This window comes from Camelina sativa, chromosome 5 (genome assembly GCF_030686135.1).
Source record: "Camelina sativa cultivar CO46 ecotype springtype chromosome 5, ASM3068613v1".
Classification (NCBI taxonomy): Eukaryota; Viridiplantae; Streptophyta; class Magnoliopsida; order Brassicales; family Brassicaceae; genus Camelina; species Camelina sativa.
The window spans coordinates 21,836,934-21,853,021 of NC_141884.1; the positions used below are offsets into that span (position 1 = coordinate 21,836,934).

At 35.2% G+C, this 16,088-nt stretch overlaps 1 protein-coding gene and 1 pseudogene across 2 annotated transcripts; both read right to left on the bottom strand.

The window, feature by feature from the left end:
* Positions 1-77: 77 nt before the first annotated feature.
* On the bottom strand, positions 78-1,263 carry LOC104789357 (putative F-box/kelch-repeat protein At1g19930; annotated as a pseudogene).
* A 5,991-nt stretch (positions 1,264-7,254) lies between these two features.
* LOC104787154 (chaperone protein dnaJ 39) lies at positions 7,255-10,734 on the bottom strand. 2 transcript variants are annotated; one of them, XR_015557311.1, is made up of 10 exons: positions 10,308-10,719; positions 10,028-10,151; positions 9,673-9,755; positions 9,469-9,580; positions 9,272-9,376; positions 9,126-9,176; positions 8,944-9,029; positions 8,740-8,848; positions 8,443-8,645; positions 7,255-8,361 (listed from the first exon to the last, which is right to left on the bottom strand). XR_015557311.1 is itself a non-coding variant. In XM_019245313.2 (10 exons), the coding sequence occupies exons 1-10, from the start codon at positions 10,442-10,444 to the stop codon at positions 8,128-8,130; spliced, it is 1,248 nt and encodes a 415-aa protein (XP_019100858.2). In that variant the 5' UTR covers positions 10,445-10,734; the 3' UTR covers positions 7,255-8,127. The 2 variants fall into 2 exon arrangements, 1 of the variants encoding a protein (XP_019100858.2); XM_019245313.2 differs by having other exon boundaries at positions 8,944-9,033; positions 10,308-10,734.
* Between the last annotated feature and the right edge of the window lie 5,354 nt (positions 10,735-16,088).

The window sequence follows — 16,088 nt, forward strand, 5'->3', positions numbered from 1 at the left end:
AAAAAAAAAAAAAAAAAAGCAACCACCAAAACATTATAAATGAAATGATGTCTTTGCAAAAAAATCATCCAATAAAATGTGGCTCTTATGCCATTCATCAAATGTTGACAGCAGCGACATACTCAAATGCATATTCCACAGGAACAGGATGTGGTAGCACTCTATGAAACCACTCGATCTTCCCCCAAATCTCTTCACTGTTGCGCCTTTCAAGTGCTATCATGGCACACCAAATCATCCTATTCTTCCAGCCACCACCACCACCAGAAGCCACAAACTTGTCCCAGAAAAATGCCATTTTCCCACCATAATCTGCCAACCTAACATTGGCAAAATAAGCAAACTTTGGCAGTTTTTTTATACCATTCAAGGTTCTCCATGATCTTGCCTTAGTGTCATACCATTTGATCTCGTCTTCATGATAATAGTAAAGCACGTCCTCTATTACACACGCAGAAGACCATTGCAAACCCAAATCCATCTCCGATCCTAAACTATTCCATGTACCATCATTGGGGTTGTAAGCCACACCCTTATCCCCAAATATGTATAGCTTTCCATCAATCACTACATTATTAGTGTGATCATGACAGCCATATAACCTCAACCTACCTACACGGCTCAACACAGGCTCCCAAGTTTCGGTTTTTAGATCCAAAACCTCCATCCAGTTTGACGGATCATAGTGTTTAGAACAGCCTCCTGTTACGTATACCTTCCCATCAAGTAATTTAGCTGTTGGGTACTCCCGTTCAACCTGCATACTCGGAGCTTGGAGCCACGTGTGAGACAAGCAGTCTAGGATTGAGACACTAGATGAGGGTGAACTGTCAGTGGATCCGCTAATGTTGTAGATTTTAGAACCAACCGCCACAAGAGCCGATTTGTGCACAGGAGGAGAATGGTGAATAGGGATTGTTGCCAAAACATACCCACTAATACTTAACTTATTCTTTTTCTTCCTGGTGTCATTGGTTAGGATTCGATTAGGTCTCGGACGTAGCATGTACCATGGTCAGTACGAGAAAACCGTAAGCACACATAAAGAAAATTCTCGGTGCAACCTAATAGTGATCGGGTCCGGTAAAGCTCCGATGAAGTAAGGAGCGAGCGGAAGCGCTTGGAGACTAAACAGAGAGTTGGATAATAAAATCTTGAGACACGGGCTAAGATGATCACTAGCAAATCTTCTGAAAGAAAAAGATTCAAGGTTGGTTTGATTGGCAGTTTATTTTTCTTCAGTGGTGGCTCTTCACCGTTCATGGCTCTAACTTTAGGGTTTTCAATTGATTTTCCTCATTAGTCATTTCTGCACGAAAGGTTGTATAAGTATGGAATTAGACTGCATATTGATGGGCCGAATCAAATGATCTGACCCAGTAAGTCCTTCCGTACGCAGTTCCACATATTGTTCATGTTTTTCTTTTTTTGCATCATTTTGTGTTTTTTTTTTTTTTTTTTTTTGTTAAAGCATCATTTTGTGTTTTGACACAATCAAATACATTTTTTTTTTTGGCACCATCAAATAGTATATATCAGCAGCTCTCTTTATTTTCTCTCTCGCTAATAATTATTTGAATAAAAGAACTATTTCTCTCTCTTTGATTGATACAATAACTATGAAAACCCAAAATTCATCATCATGTGATACACGAGAAAAATTTGTGGTACACAATTACCATCCCCATCAACATAATCAGATGTTATATGCTAAAGGGTACAATATCTTATTAAGTAATTGTCGAGAATGTTGATTACATCATTAAACTTCTCAATGAGCTAATGTGTATGGTTTTCTCAAAATTGCCCACTAATGAAATTGTGAGGACAAGCGTTTTCTCTAAACAATGGATGGGTTTTATGGACGCATAAGCTTCATCCTGTGTTAGATGAGAGAGACATGATAAAATATTTCCACCAAACTTATTCAAAGAGGTTTTGCTTGCTTCCCTAAATCAATGACCAAGGTTTCTTGGAAAATCAAGAAACCTCGATTATAGATTTCACATCAGGAGCAGAAACTTTGTGCATAAGTTTGATATGGGTTGTTTATATGATCTCTCTCATTCCAAAGATGAGATCAGGCCTATATGCTTCCCGTCTCAATCATTAACTAGATCCGGTGAGGTAGTGAAAAAGAATTGAGCAATGTTATTTTGCATTATCGTCACAAACTCAAAATAATCTATGTCTTATACTATATAATCTCAAAACCAAATAATATATATGCATATATGTATCTCACATTATCTTATTAGTTCATAATTTGTTAAGTTAGTTTTGGATTGAAAAACATGAATTTTGGAAACACGTAGTACAAATGCACCTATTACACTACGTCAGCAACGACTCTGTACTTTCCATACATACACCCAACGGCTTGAAAGAAAAAACAGTTTTCTTTACAGATTCTTTAATGAAATATCTTGAGGATCATATCAGTGTACTGTTCAAAATTTATTTGATCCAATGAACATTATAAACTGAATATTGGATTCTTTTGCATGTTATATTTATGGTGATGGTGATCGTTTTCACGTGAATTTACCTATTGCAAAGAAAGAAAAAAAACATTTACCTATTGCATAATGCATATATATCTAATGATGATGGTAGTCGAATTTTCATTTTTATCTGATTTTTTTGGCAACAACAAACACACAAAATTGATTCAAACGAGTCAATGCGAAAGAACATTGTTTACATAGGTAACCAAACGTGATTCAAAACGAATACGTCGCGCCAAATTGTCCGCTTGAGACCAATGAGAATGATATAAACTCTTCCCTGTCTAGTTGAATTTCCTCTAGATAAGATTTGAAAGCTGGTCACTGATAAGGCAAAGACACCATCTTCACTAAGTCAAAACAGTTTGTGAAAATAAAAAATAAGTTTCTTCTTTTTAACTCAGAGGCTACAGCGAGATAATTGACTTGACATTTTTTTTTTTTTTCGTCAAACTACACCTGACATTCTTCAAATGTGAAGAGAAGAGACATTAAATGTGAGATGAAAATGGAGGTGTTGTTAGGACCAAAAATTAAAAGTTTAAACTTTTCATTACTATATAGTGTATATATTTTCTTAGTATAAATTTTATTTCTTTGATTTGAGAGGATTTCCTCTCACCATTGTGTCTTCTTATTGGCAGTTATTGGAAAAGGTAAAGTAAATTCATATGGACGAGATCAGCATGATTCCCATGATACCAAAAAACAAATTTAGATATATCACTGATATATAATAATTTAATTATTGACAAAATAGCAGTTTTTGTTCCAAACTTAGCACACACTCTTCAAAATGACAAAATTAACACAAATTTATATTACTACTATAATTAACCGGTGAGAGAAAACATAGTGAGAGAGAACCAGAGTATCGACGGTTTCTATTAACACGACGGCGGAGACTAGACGGACGTCGATTATATTCAAAAAGAATACATCCAACTTTGATTACCCTCAAAGCAAATCGCTTGCGAACGGTGGTGTTGGGGGATGTCGGTGGCACAAGAAGAGATCTGAGCCACGGTGAAGCTATCATTTGATCGATCCCAAAACCAAGATTTGGTTCCCGTGATGAGAAGGTCTAGTTTTGCCGCAATAGGAACTAATACCACCGCCACACAGCGCTCAACGCGGAAGGTAGCGATTTCTAAGCCTGAAAACGTGGGATGGAAGAGTGTGGTGAGGATATTTGGCAAGCAGCTTGGTGCAAGCTTCTTCAATCCCTTATTTTAAACTCAAGGTAATCTCAATTTTGGATAATATATATGAAGCTCTATTATCAATTCTGGATTATGGTCCTCGATTTTGGATTTCATTCTTAGGTCTCATAGCTTTATTTGTTCGATTAAATCATATGTTGTGATTGAATTCCCTTTCTCATTCCCAAAAGTTTCAGATTTTCAGTAGATTGTTGATTTGTGATATGGGTCTCTCAATCATGAACTCTAGTCATTTCTTTGTTTTTGTTTATTTGGTTTCTGGAATTAATAAAATTGTGTTGGTGAAGTGCTTTGATATGTTGTTAGCTGGTATCAAAGTGGTGATGATGGTACAAAGATGACGGAGGACGTGACACAGAGACATGGTCGAAGTATAATAATTTAGAGTTTTAGAGGTAGAAGAAGACAAACCAAAGACAATGGTAGAAGTATAATGGTGTTTGATTTTTGAAACTGTGATTGTATTTCTATTAGACAAGTTAATAGTTGTTGAGGTAGTTGTGATTGAGTTTGCTATATGTTCTCTTTAGTTTTCAGAAAATTCAAGAAAGGATTCCACGAAGTTCAGGAAGGATTCCACAAACTTCATGAAAGATTTCTTGAATTTCAGGATGATATTCATAAAATGTTTGGAATTCATGATGAAATTCAAAAAGACCTTCATAAAAAGTGTGGACATTAGTAAACATCATAATATGCACAAAAATGAAATTTTTACTCTTCATGGATAGAGTAATCTTTTTCATATTAGGCTTTCATAAATGACATTTTATTCATGAAAGATTGAGTGATGTTTAGAAATGGTCCTTTAAAATCCAGGATGGCTTTCATAAAATAAAATAAAAATGTGAGCTTTTTAACATTTGCCAAGATTCAAACCCCAAGCCTTTATGAATTATCTAAGAGACTGTAACCAGTAAGCCAATATGTTCATTTGCAAAAAGTATAACAAGAAACATTAATATAGGTTAAATACCAAGCTGATGCAAACAAAATTATTTAGGTAGGATTAAATGATGTTTAGGAAGGATTCTTTAATATTTATGATGACTTTCATAAAAGATATAAATAGAGAGATGGTTAGGATATTGGTGAATCTTTGATACATTACCCTTAGTAATGGACTACTATGTGATTTATTAGGACAACAAATAAATAAAGAGATTTAAAACACACATTTTTCTAAGTTTAGGAAGGAATTCATAATGTTAAGGAAGACGAACTTGGATTTTATGAAAGTCTTCCCAAATATCTGAAACCAACATCTATATGGCCAACTTTGGATTTGTAATTTGTATGTCTATGAAAATGTAGCAAACTCTTGAAGAATATAATCATTAGATGTAGAAAGAGTTGAGAAACTGAATAAGTTGAGCTTGAGTAGTCTTAATCAAATCAACCCTTGTAATCTCCATCTCCTTGCGAAGCATCACTATAACATACTTATAGATGTTTTCAAGCCTTGATTCATCAGTTTCTTATGCTTCTCTTTCCCCATTTCTGCAGCTTCCAATCTTTTCTCTTCCTCATCAAAACAACTTCACCATATCTTTTTCTTCCATCAACCATCACCATCATATCTTTTTCTTTCATCACAGATCAGAGATACGAAGTCACCAGACTCTGTTTCGTCGTACGTTCTCACTGTAACGACAAAGCTCACCTTTGTTGAGTCTGTTTTCCGTGGCTCTGGCGATGGGAATTCATGGGGCTGAAACGACGGTGGTGAAGGAAAGAGGAGGAGGTTTGAAGATGAGGTTGAAAGGTGAGATCTCAGATTTGGATTTAGTGGAGATGGAGAAGCTTCCGTCGATCAATTTGGCAATTGATTGAAGCTTCAGTAGATCGATTTGGCATTTAATTGAAAAGATCTCAGATTGAAATCTTCACCGCAAGCTTCACCATCTCCACTAAATCCAAATCTTTTCAGGAAAGCCTTCACGAATATGAATTATGTACCAATATGAATTTCAGGAAAGCCAATATGAATTTCATGAAAGCCTTCATGAAGCGTCACTTCCAATAATCGTGATTGTGTTTTGCAATGGAACAGAGCGTCACTTCCAATAATCAGTTCCTCGGTGCTCCATCGTAAGGGTCACAAAGATTGAAAACGTAATTAAATTTATCCCACTCAATTCTGAAACTTTAAACCATAACAATTACAACAAAACAGAGAGCTTAATACACATATAGATATAACAATCTAACAAAACAGAGAGCTTAATACACATAAATTATGAATCCCAGAATCATAGATTAGACGGTTTGGTGGTCCGTACAGTCCCACTATAGCAACAAAGCTCACCTTCGCTGAGTCCATTTTCGCGGTTGTGGCAGTGGGAATTCGTAGGGCTGAAACGACGGTGGCGGTGGCAGAGGAAAAAAGAGGAGGTTTGACGATGAGGTCGGAAGATGAGATCTCAACGTGGATCTAATGGAGCTGGAGAAGCTTCAGTCGTCGTTTGATTTGGCAAGTAATTGAAGCTTTAGTCGATTGTTTTGGCTCTTAATTGAAAAGATATGAGATCAGAAATGAAGATCTCAGATCAGAATCTTCATCGCAAGCTTGGTCGGAGCTATGACTCTAATATCGTGAGTTTAATTTTGAAAAAATGAATTTTGTTATTTAAATTAAATAATAATTTGAATATGTAAAAAATGCTAGTTTTGGAAAATTTGAGAGTGTGTGCTAATTTTGGAAGAAAAACCTATAATTGTGCTATTCTAGGGTATTTCTCTTCTTTTCTTTTCAAAAAAAAAGGAAATGCTAAGAAAATATATGTTTTCCATAGACAAATCGGTTAATATCGATTCCATAAATGATAATGGGTTGCCTTGAGAGTTATGATCCATTTTCCTAGAGTTGTTGTTTGGGCAAATTTTAACCGTTTTGGATCGACACAGTTCTACTGATCCAACGTTTGAAGAGATAAATAACCCTTTGTTTACATAGCTTGAAACCATAGTAGATCAGAATCTTCTAACATTTATCATAAGAGAGCTTTAATGGAGTTGTGGTAGAGTTAATGGAGTTGTATTTATTATAAGAGAGCTTTAATGGAGTTGTATTACAATGACTTGAAAAGGGTTTAATCTTTTAGATTTTTTTTTTCTTGTTTGGGATAGTGAAGCAAATATGATTTGAGAACATGGCTAGAGATGTTTCAGACAAACTAAATGCTACACCGTCTAGGGATTGAAGCTCATTTGAGGAAAATTCTATATTTGTTACAGTTAGAAACTGATGAAGCTATGACCTGCGGGATCTATGGTCCTGCGGGCATCGTATACAACCAAATTTCTCGCGATTTCCCGCTAAGATATTTTATGGAAAATGTTAAGGGAAATTACAGGAATATTGTTAGTGATGAGCATGGTTCAAAGCTGCGTTTACAAGGACAGCTTATTTCACAGATTTTGAACCAAATCGGAATGGTTAGGCAACCAAAAAGTTCTCATCATTCTTCACGATGTAGATAGTCTTGAGCAATTAGATACTTTGGCTAAGGAAATATATATTGTTTTGGTCATGGAAGTAGGATTATTGTGACTACGAAAGATCAAGAGGTTTTGTAACGATGTGGCATCAACAATACATACTCATGTGTGTTTTCCATCTAATGAAGAAGCTCTTGAAATTTTTTTGTAGATATGCTTTTAGGAGAAGCTCTCCATATTATGGTTTTGAAAACCAAAATATGACAGCATATTCCAAATTACAAACCTCTAATTAATAGTCATTCCAACTCCCATGAACTTGGCGTCTCTTGAATCGGTCAATATGACAGCATGCCAAAGTTTGAGAAACTTTCCAGATATCTCTAGGAACATCTCACAGTTCTCTATCGCAATCAGAGGTAGAACAAGTGCCTTCATCTATTAGGCTATGGTCTCGTCTTCGTGTTCTCAACAGAATCCGCAATGGAAAGCTTAAGGCAGTAACAAATGGAACAAAGTGTTACGCATCTATACCTACGCTACACTAATGTTGAGAGAATTCCATATTGCCTGAAAAGTTTCCAGCGGGTACACAACTTTATCCAAACAACTGCAGAAGACTCACATCACTACCAGATTCACTCAGCAAAAAATTGTGAATCAATGGAGAGCCTTACTTGCCCCTTATAACACTCTATATGCGCAACTCAATTACTCCAACTGCTTCAGCAAAACATATGTGAATTTGAATTCAGCAAAACTTCCGAAGAAGAAGCAGTTGACAGTACTGAAGAGATGAACCCGGCGAAGCGTGCGAAGAGATGAACCTGACAAAGGATAAGAAACCATCTACCACTTTTGGAATGTAGCTTTGTGCGTAAACACTATCACTGAAACATATAATATGGTTTTTGGAATGTAGCTATGTGCCTGAAACAAACTCAAGAAGAGTGTCTTCAGGTTTTTTTCTTGTCTTGCCTCAGCTGAATATTGTACCATTTCTTCTTCTTCACTCCAGCTTCTTCCCTAACTGCGACTTCTCCTTCTTCTCTAGGTTCCATTAAAAGACTGCTCTTTTTCTTGCTCTTTCCCTTGCTCCAGCTTCTGTTTTTGCTTGAACTTTGCTTTGTAGGTGGAAAGATTGTGTACGCCGCACATATCTCGTTCCTCCTCTTGAGAAGCTCATCGATCTGCAAACAAAACAAATGTCAGTTAATTCTTTATGTGATCAAGACATTGGAGTGATGTTGGCAGCTCTCTCTCTCTCTCACCTCTTGTACTTCCCCTGTGCATTTACTAGCCATCTCTGTGAACTGTGCAAAGACCTCGTGATATTCAGATTCAAACTTCAATAGCTCAGTTCTTTTCGAGACTATCTGTGCTTCAGTGGACCGGAGACTCTCTTTCTCATTTTCGAATGGAGCAGATGAGAATATTTCTAGAGTGTAACTCACACTTTTGAAAAAATTGTCACCTAATGTAAAATGACACCAAGTGAGGTTACTTTACTTCTAACAGAGTTGACTAGTAATTCAATTATAACTGTAAGTGAATGAAACAAAACATACCGTAAACAGCAAATACATGAGATCCAGGTTTCAGTTCAGTGATCTCAAACGGTTGGAATGCATCGAGCCTTTTGAAAAATCCGGTCTCTGGATCCCTTGAGAGTGCCCTCTGTGACCAAAAGGTAGACAACTGAGCTGAGTACATTGGTGACTGAGAGATGTATATAAAAGTGTTAACTTAAGAGGGAAGAGAAGATAATTAACTGAATTAACCCTGTGATCGAAACGGTAAACAGGAAAGCCGAAAAAGTATAACCCTGCAGTCGAGAGCTTTCCTGTTTTCCTGCTGTCTTCCTTTTGCAGAATGAAAGCAAATAATACATAGTTTAGAGACCAGAAGAAATTAAAGAGGCATGAAGATTCAACCGGAATACAAAACTTCATACCTGTAGGGCCAAGCTCAGTCCTCCATTCTCTTCTTGATCAAAGTAAAGTAACTGAGAAGCAAAAGGAATCAGAAGGTATGATACAGAATATGAAAAACAACTACGAGACTCTTGAGCACGAAAGGTAAAATTTTGTGCCAACGCACCTTGAATTTGTTCTTAGCAGATGACTGCACTTTACAGATCAATCCGGCCTCGGCTTCTTCTTCTGTTAACGTGATAGAATAAAAGTGAGCCGATTGTTTTTCAACCTGTTAGAGAAGCAAATTTGTCAGTGAAGATGACAGAACCACATTAATACAAAGAAAGTAAATGCTAGTGTTGAACAACTAAATTATCATACCTTCCTAGAAACAACTTGCCCAACAGTAAGAGGCAAAGTAGTAACCGTACCATTCAGCGCTTCCTCCAATAAATTTGCTGAGACAGTTGTCTTGATTTGCACACCAAGCTTACTGTGTTCAACAAAAGCATCAAGTTGCTAAGGGGATTTTTGGTAGTAATGGAAAAACAGAGAGTAGAGAAAGCCTGTTTCAACGAAACTCACTTGAACAGCGCGGCGAATATTGTATTAACAGCTCCTAAGCTTGAAAGATCGAGCTCAAGATCTTCATTTTCCGGACCAGGAGCCTACATAAACATCACAGGTCAACCAATGTAAGTAAAACTAGATATAGTAAAATTTAGTCGATTTTGGACAAAGGGGGCGTCTAAAGAAGAACTAGAAACTATCACTTTAGGTGATTTAAGGTTATCTAGACACACTGCAAAAGTGCAGAGCAAGACACATCTACCCTACAACGAAACCATGGACCATCTCCCCAGTGCTTCATACAATGGTTTCAATCAACCATCAAAGAGTAGGATGTTCAAAAAACTCAGAACTTGTATTGAAACATCACCTCAGAGCCAGTTGTATCATACTGACGCCGATTCTCCGGATCAGACAAGACCTCATAAGCAAATGTAATCTCCTCAAACATATCCGCTGCAACCGGGTCGTTTGGATTCTTATCAGGATGGTACCTTGAAATAAAACTAAACTTCAGTACTAGTAACATCTAACAAAGGAAACAACAAACACAGCTTGGATTCACCAAGTAGTGATCCAAACCTCTAAATCACTTCTGAACCTAAATTCACAAAAGTTTCAAACTTTATTGCAAAGAAATGGAAAAAGACCTGAGAGCCATTCTCCGATAAGCACTTTTGATCTCTTGATCAGTCGAATTGGTAGGTATGCCAAGGACTTCATAAGGGTTCCGTCGTCGGAGATCATCTTCTCCGACATCGTCTTTATTCTCCGATCTCGATCTCATTGTTTACCAAACCAAGAAGTGTTAAAGATTTTGTTTTTTAAAAAAATCGTTGCTTTTAAATTCCGAAGCAGGATATAGGAGCAAAATCTGGGGATCTTCGCCAGCAAGTGGGGAGAATGATTCAAGCCTCGTGAATTGTGGTTTGTTAATCCAAAACCCTAGGAGACGACGAGACAGAGATAGAGGCAGCTCCATAGGGAAAACCCCACAAGCACTCTGAGCTGGAGAAGACAAGAGAGAAGGAGACGAGACCACACTCCTTCACTAAATTCGTTATTTTTTTTTACTTTAATTTGTTTTTATTATCTAATTCAAAATTTTCACTGAATTTTTTTTTTTTTTTTTTTAAATATATATATATATATAAATCAAATTTCAAAAGACCCACTTGTAATTAGTAACGGCCCAAAACATATGAGAAAAGCCCATTAATAACTGTATATCCCCCGTGTGTCTCAATGTGAGCATAAACTCTTCAGAGACACAGTCTTCTTGTTAATCTGCGAACTAGAAATCTTTACTGATTGGTCCATTGTGTTAGCATTTTCTTATTGTGTCTGTGTTTAAAACTTGTTTCAACTACAGCTTTTGAGTACACTTACGGAGGGATTGAAGCCAGCGATTTTTCTGAGTAATATATATTAGTTTGTAATCACTGTTGTCTAATGGGTTGGATATCATGCTTGAAGCTACAAAGATATTGCTTTGGTTTAGAAATTACACATTACTAAATTATTATGTGCATGTGGAGTGTGTACGTGTAAATCTATCTAGGTTGGATATATGTGAAGTGTAAGTACCAATAGCCAGTTAAAAGTGAAAAGTTCACGATAAGAACGATAAGCCAAAAAAAGGGTATTTGATCGATGTTGATCTTTCTCTGACGACTTATATTGACTGCTGGCACGTGTTTTATCTCGAACGAATATCATGTCCAAGATCCAAAGTCGAGAGGGAAACAGCCCAGAGACACAGGGGCGTTGACACTATATAGGATAATAATTATTATGAATTATTGAGCATCATGCACGTTAAATTTGTGACTAGATGGATTCGTAACAATGTATATATGTGATTTTTTTTCCTATGAATATGAGTTTGTCGCGGCTATCGTATGGCAACAATGTCACAACTCTTTATATATTTTGTCAACTCGTCACAATTTCTTTATTGGTGTTGAGTTCTATTCAGAGTAAAGTCGAATCATAGAAATTTATATCAAATTAAAGAAAGATTTTTTTCTTAATAATGCATGTTTTGCATCGGCTATCTAAATATGCATAACATTGACTTTTTATTAATAAAAAAAACACATCTTATCTGGTTTTTATGGACCCATTTACATGTTACAAGGTACAATATATTCAAACAAATTATTGCTTCTAATAAGTGATTTGAGAAACAAGGCACCTACTGGTTTATTTTGTTTTTTTCGCTCTAGCCATTTTGGCCCAACTTATAACTTTTTCAGATAATAAAAACAAAGAATGTTTCACAATCCAAACCCCATGAGTGACCTCTATATGTTTTTTTTCTTTCTCTTTTTTGGTATGTACGATTGCCATATCTCGAAGGGGAGAAAAATCCCAATCAGGGAGGTATATATGCATGGATATATTTTTTTTTGACAAATATGCATGGATATATATAAATTCAACAAATGAACCCAAAACAAAACAAAAAAAAAAAAAAAAAAACAAGTCAAAGAACGCGCTATGTGTGTCTCCTTTTTTTGGTACTACACAGGTCCTTCGCTTAGGGCTTCATTGACACACACCTTCAATAAAATACTTGTGATTATTTTGTATAACCCACATGTATATTGACTATATATATAGAATAAATACTTGTGATTCTTTTGACAATTTACTTCTCTTTTTCTACCTATTTTCAATGTTGTACTTATCAGTAATCATCATGTCTCTTCTTCTTTTTCTCAGTTATAATCCCCCCCCCCCTCTCTCTCTCTCTCTCTCTCTCTCTCTCTCTCTCTCTCTCTCTCTCTCTCTCTCTCTCTCTCTCTCTCTCTCTCTCCTCATCATCATCATCAGCACCACCAAACTTCCACCAAACAAGTCTCATCAAACTACAACAAAAAGTTTGAAGGGATCTTGAGACATACGAACACACGATGAAGATCTTGGCCATGTTCTTCTTATTCAAGAAAGTAAGAGGGGAAAATAAAACAATCCCTAAGTGGATGATCCATCCATGAATGATTGTTGGAGTTTTATGTGTGTTTTTGGGAGACGGAAAAGGTGACATCGAGAAGTGTTATTGTCTGAAACTCTGAATCTAAATCTCATCCTCATCTCTTCTGGGGAATGGAAGCATTATGGTCCGATCTACATCTCTCTTAAGATATTTTCATTTGTTCTATGAAAGTTTTATTTCTTTCAATATTGATATATATATATATAACGCCTGTTATGAATTGGTTTCGTTTGTTTTGATAGTTGATAGTTGGAATTTTTGTATAAGAAATAAATTTTGTGTGTATTAATTTTCATTTTCGTACTTCGTTTCAGTATGAACTATGTGTTGTTTCCGCATTGGTATGTCCATTATACTAATGTTCAGTACTGATGATCATATTGATCCATAGATTTTGTTCAGACGTCAATGATCTATCCATACACATGTGTTAGTATATATATCTATCCTTGTTGCACATAGTAGATATGGGAATCCTGATCTTCAAATATCATAGAAACGAATACGTAAGATATGGATGTATCCTTGAGCAATAATAAACCATTGTTCATGAGACTATAGTTCAGTTTACTTTCTCGAATAGAAAAATATCCGTATGAGCTATTTGATTATCAGAAGGCGATTTTTTTCAGCATTTTACTATGTATTCCAAAAAAATTAAGTAGTCTTTTAGATGAAAAATTTTATTTTACTAATTCACTAAAATATAGTTTTAGAAGAGAAAAAAAAATGCATTGCCTCAGAACACAATATTGTTGGTTGGCAAGCAGTTAAGTAATTATCATTACAGGATAATCAAAATATATTTCAGATTTCTTAATATGAAAATTCCTCTTTTTTCGACATCATCAAACACGAGAATTCCTCATTAACATGTATAATGCCTTTGGAGAAGATTAGTGAGAAAAACAAATGCTCTACCTCTGGATGCAACACGCATGAAAACTCCATAGCTGTAAAAACGTTTCTTCAACCAAAGACAAATCCCTAGATCGATTATTGTGATTAAGTGTGAAAAAGAAAGATAATTCGTACTCTAGAGTCTAAAATCACTTTTATCTTCATTTACTAACGTGATCGGATCAATTTATACACACACTCACGGATTTTATGAAATTCATGAAGAATCTCTTCGGGACACGCAACCTCTATTTTAGGGAATACAAAAAAAACAAAAATCACTTAAATAATTAAGTACGGGTTCACATGTTGTATATTGGGTTGTGGCCCTTGTGGGTATAACAAAACATTCTTTCACAAGCTAGCCCTGGGCATATTATCTGGATCTGAATCCCAAAAAAAGATCCTAACTAATCTGAATTAAATGTAAAAATTCATTTTAAGGAATTTGAACCCAATACTTTAAGCATTTAAAGGTGCATCATAAATTATTTTGCCATCTTAGTTTTTCTATCCTAATGTGAAACGTTAAATATCTTACTTTTTCTGTTTCACAAAGAGTGTCATTCTGGAGATTTTTCTTTGTTTCACAAAGAGTGTCACTTTACAATTCCAATGCATTATTTTATATTTCCAATGCATATTTTACATTAGATTTTCTAGTTTTACCCTTGATTTATAACTAAATTAACTTATTAAATAAGGACATATATGTATATTTCAATGTTTTCTTAATTTTTGTGCAAAGTGTCAGAATGACACTCTTTGTGAAACAGAGGAAGTATTATATAAAGTTTGGTTCTCAAAGTTAGTAACTCACCAGATCGTGACACGTGTTAGTTTTAACGATCAGAGATCAAAGTTAAAAACTCACCAGATCGTGACATGTGTCAGTTTTAACGATTAAATATCCAAGTTAGTAATTCATCAGAACGTGACACGTGTCAATTTTAACGATCATAAATCACATATCAAAGTTAGTAACTCATCAGATCGTGACATGTGTCAATTTTAACAATCAGAAATCACAGTTTTCAAGCTCCAGATCGTGACACGTGTCAGTTTCAGATCAAAGTTAAAAACTCACCAGATCGTGACATGTGTCAGTTTTAACCATTAAATAGTAACTCATCAAATCTTGACATGTGTCAATTTTAACGACCAGAAATCACATATCAAAGTTAGTAACTCATCAGATCGTGACACATGTCAATTTTAACAATCAAATATCACAGTTTTCAAGCTTGGTAAAACGATGCATAAGATAATTGTAATCTTATTATATTAAAAAAACTTTGTTAATCCTAAAAGGAAAAGGATTGTAAATACACCCCTCTATATAAGCAAAGAGATGATGACATATTTTTTCACCAAACAAAATAGTTTCGGCTAGCTAGCTTTGTTTTGCTTGGTAAAATTTTCTTCTTTGTTTTTTATTAACCTTTTGTTTGACACATCATTGTTCTTGAAGGCAATTTGTTTGTTGTCTAATCGAAGAAACTATATAAAAAGATTCCTAGAATTTTGTTTTGTACCACGTGTTTAGACAACAAAATTTGTGATTAGACAACTTTTATTATACACACCACGTGTTTTCGTCGTCGTTTCTTTGAATTTTGTTTTGTTTCTCAATTTCATAATGCATACTATGCAATCTTTGACTTTGAAGTGTTAACAAAGTTTTGTTATGCATAATAACTAAGGTTTTTGGGATTAACAAATTTCTCACGGTGTTATTATTATTTCTATTAATTTGCAGGACAGTTAGCATAAAAAAAAAGAGAAATACCCTCAAATAGCACACATCTAAGTTTTTTTTCCAAAATTAGCACACACTTAAAAATATTCCAAAAGTAGCATTATTTACTGAATTAATATATATTATAAAATAATAAAAATAATTAAAATCTTTTATATTTTTGTTACCTCCTTCTCGACGGAAGAAACGTATCCGCTCCGTCTCACAAACACACGCAGATTCCACCTCACCACTGAGCTGAATCGAGGAAGAAGATGGTGAGGATCATTCCCATGGTGGCGTCCTCCATTCGGCCATCGTTCACTTGCTTCTCCTATGTAGCCTCATATCTCTCATAAAATCTCTCTTGCACTCTCCGTAATCATCCCTCCACCTTTACAGATATCGTTGACTACACTATAGAGATAGAATTGAGAATCACTCATTTTTCAATTGGTTAGTTAATTATAGAACTAGGGTTGTGATAAGCTGATGTATCGTTTTTCAATTGTAGTCATTTTTAATCATCATCTCATTAATTTCCCAATTAAAGGGAAATGGCTTTGATTTATTTGTGTATTGGACTATGTGCATATGTGTTTGGGTTTATTTGAAATCATGGATCTGTCAGTAAGTTTGTTTCTAGATTTTTAGGAAAGAATCGAGATTGATTAGGAATAAGCTTGAAAGTTTGTGTGTTTTCTACCTTTTGATCTACCAAACATCATTTGGGTTTTGTTGTAGTTAATCTGAATTTGATCTTTTGAAAGTAGAAACTATATGTCATGGAAG

Coding starts and splice junctions, on each gene's coding strand:
- LOC104787154 (XM_019245313.2), bottom strand. CDS start 10,444: ATGAGATCGAGATCGGAGAATAAAGACGATGTCGGAGAAGATGATCTC. Junction 9,177..9,271: donor CTGCTAAGAACAAATTCAAG/GTGCGTTGGCAC, acceptor TTTGCTTCTCAG/TTACTTTACTTTGATCAAGA. Junction 8,646..8,739: donor TCATGTATTTGCTGTTTACG/GTATGTTTTGTT, acceptor ATTTTACATTAG/GTGACAATTTTTTCAAAAGT.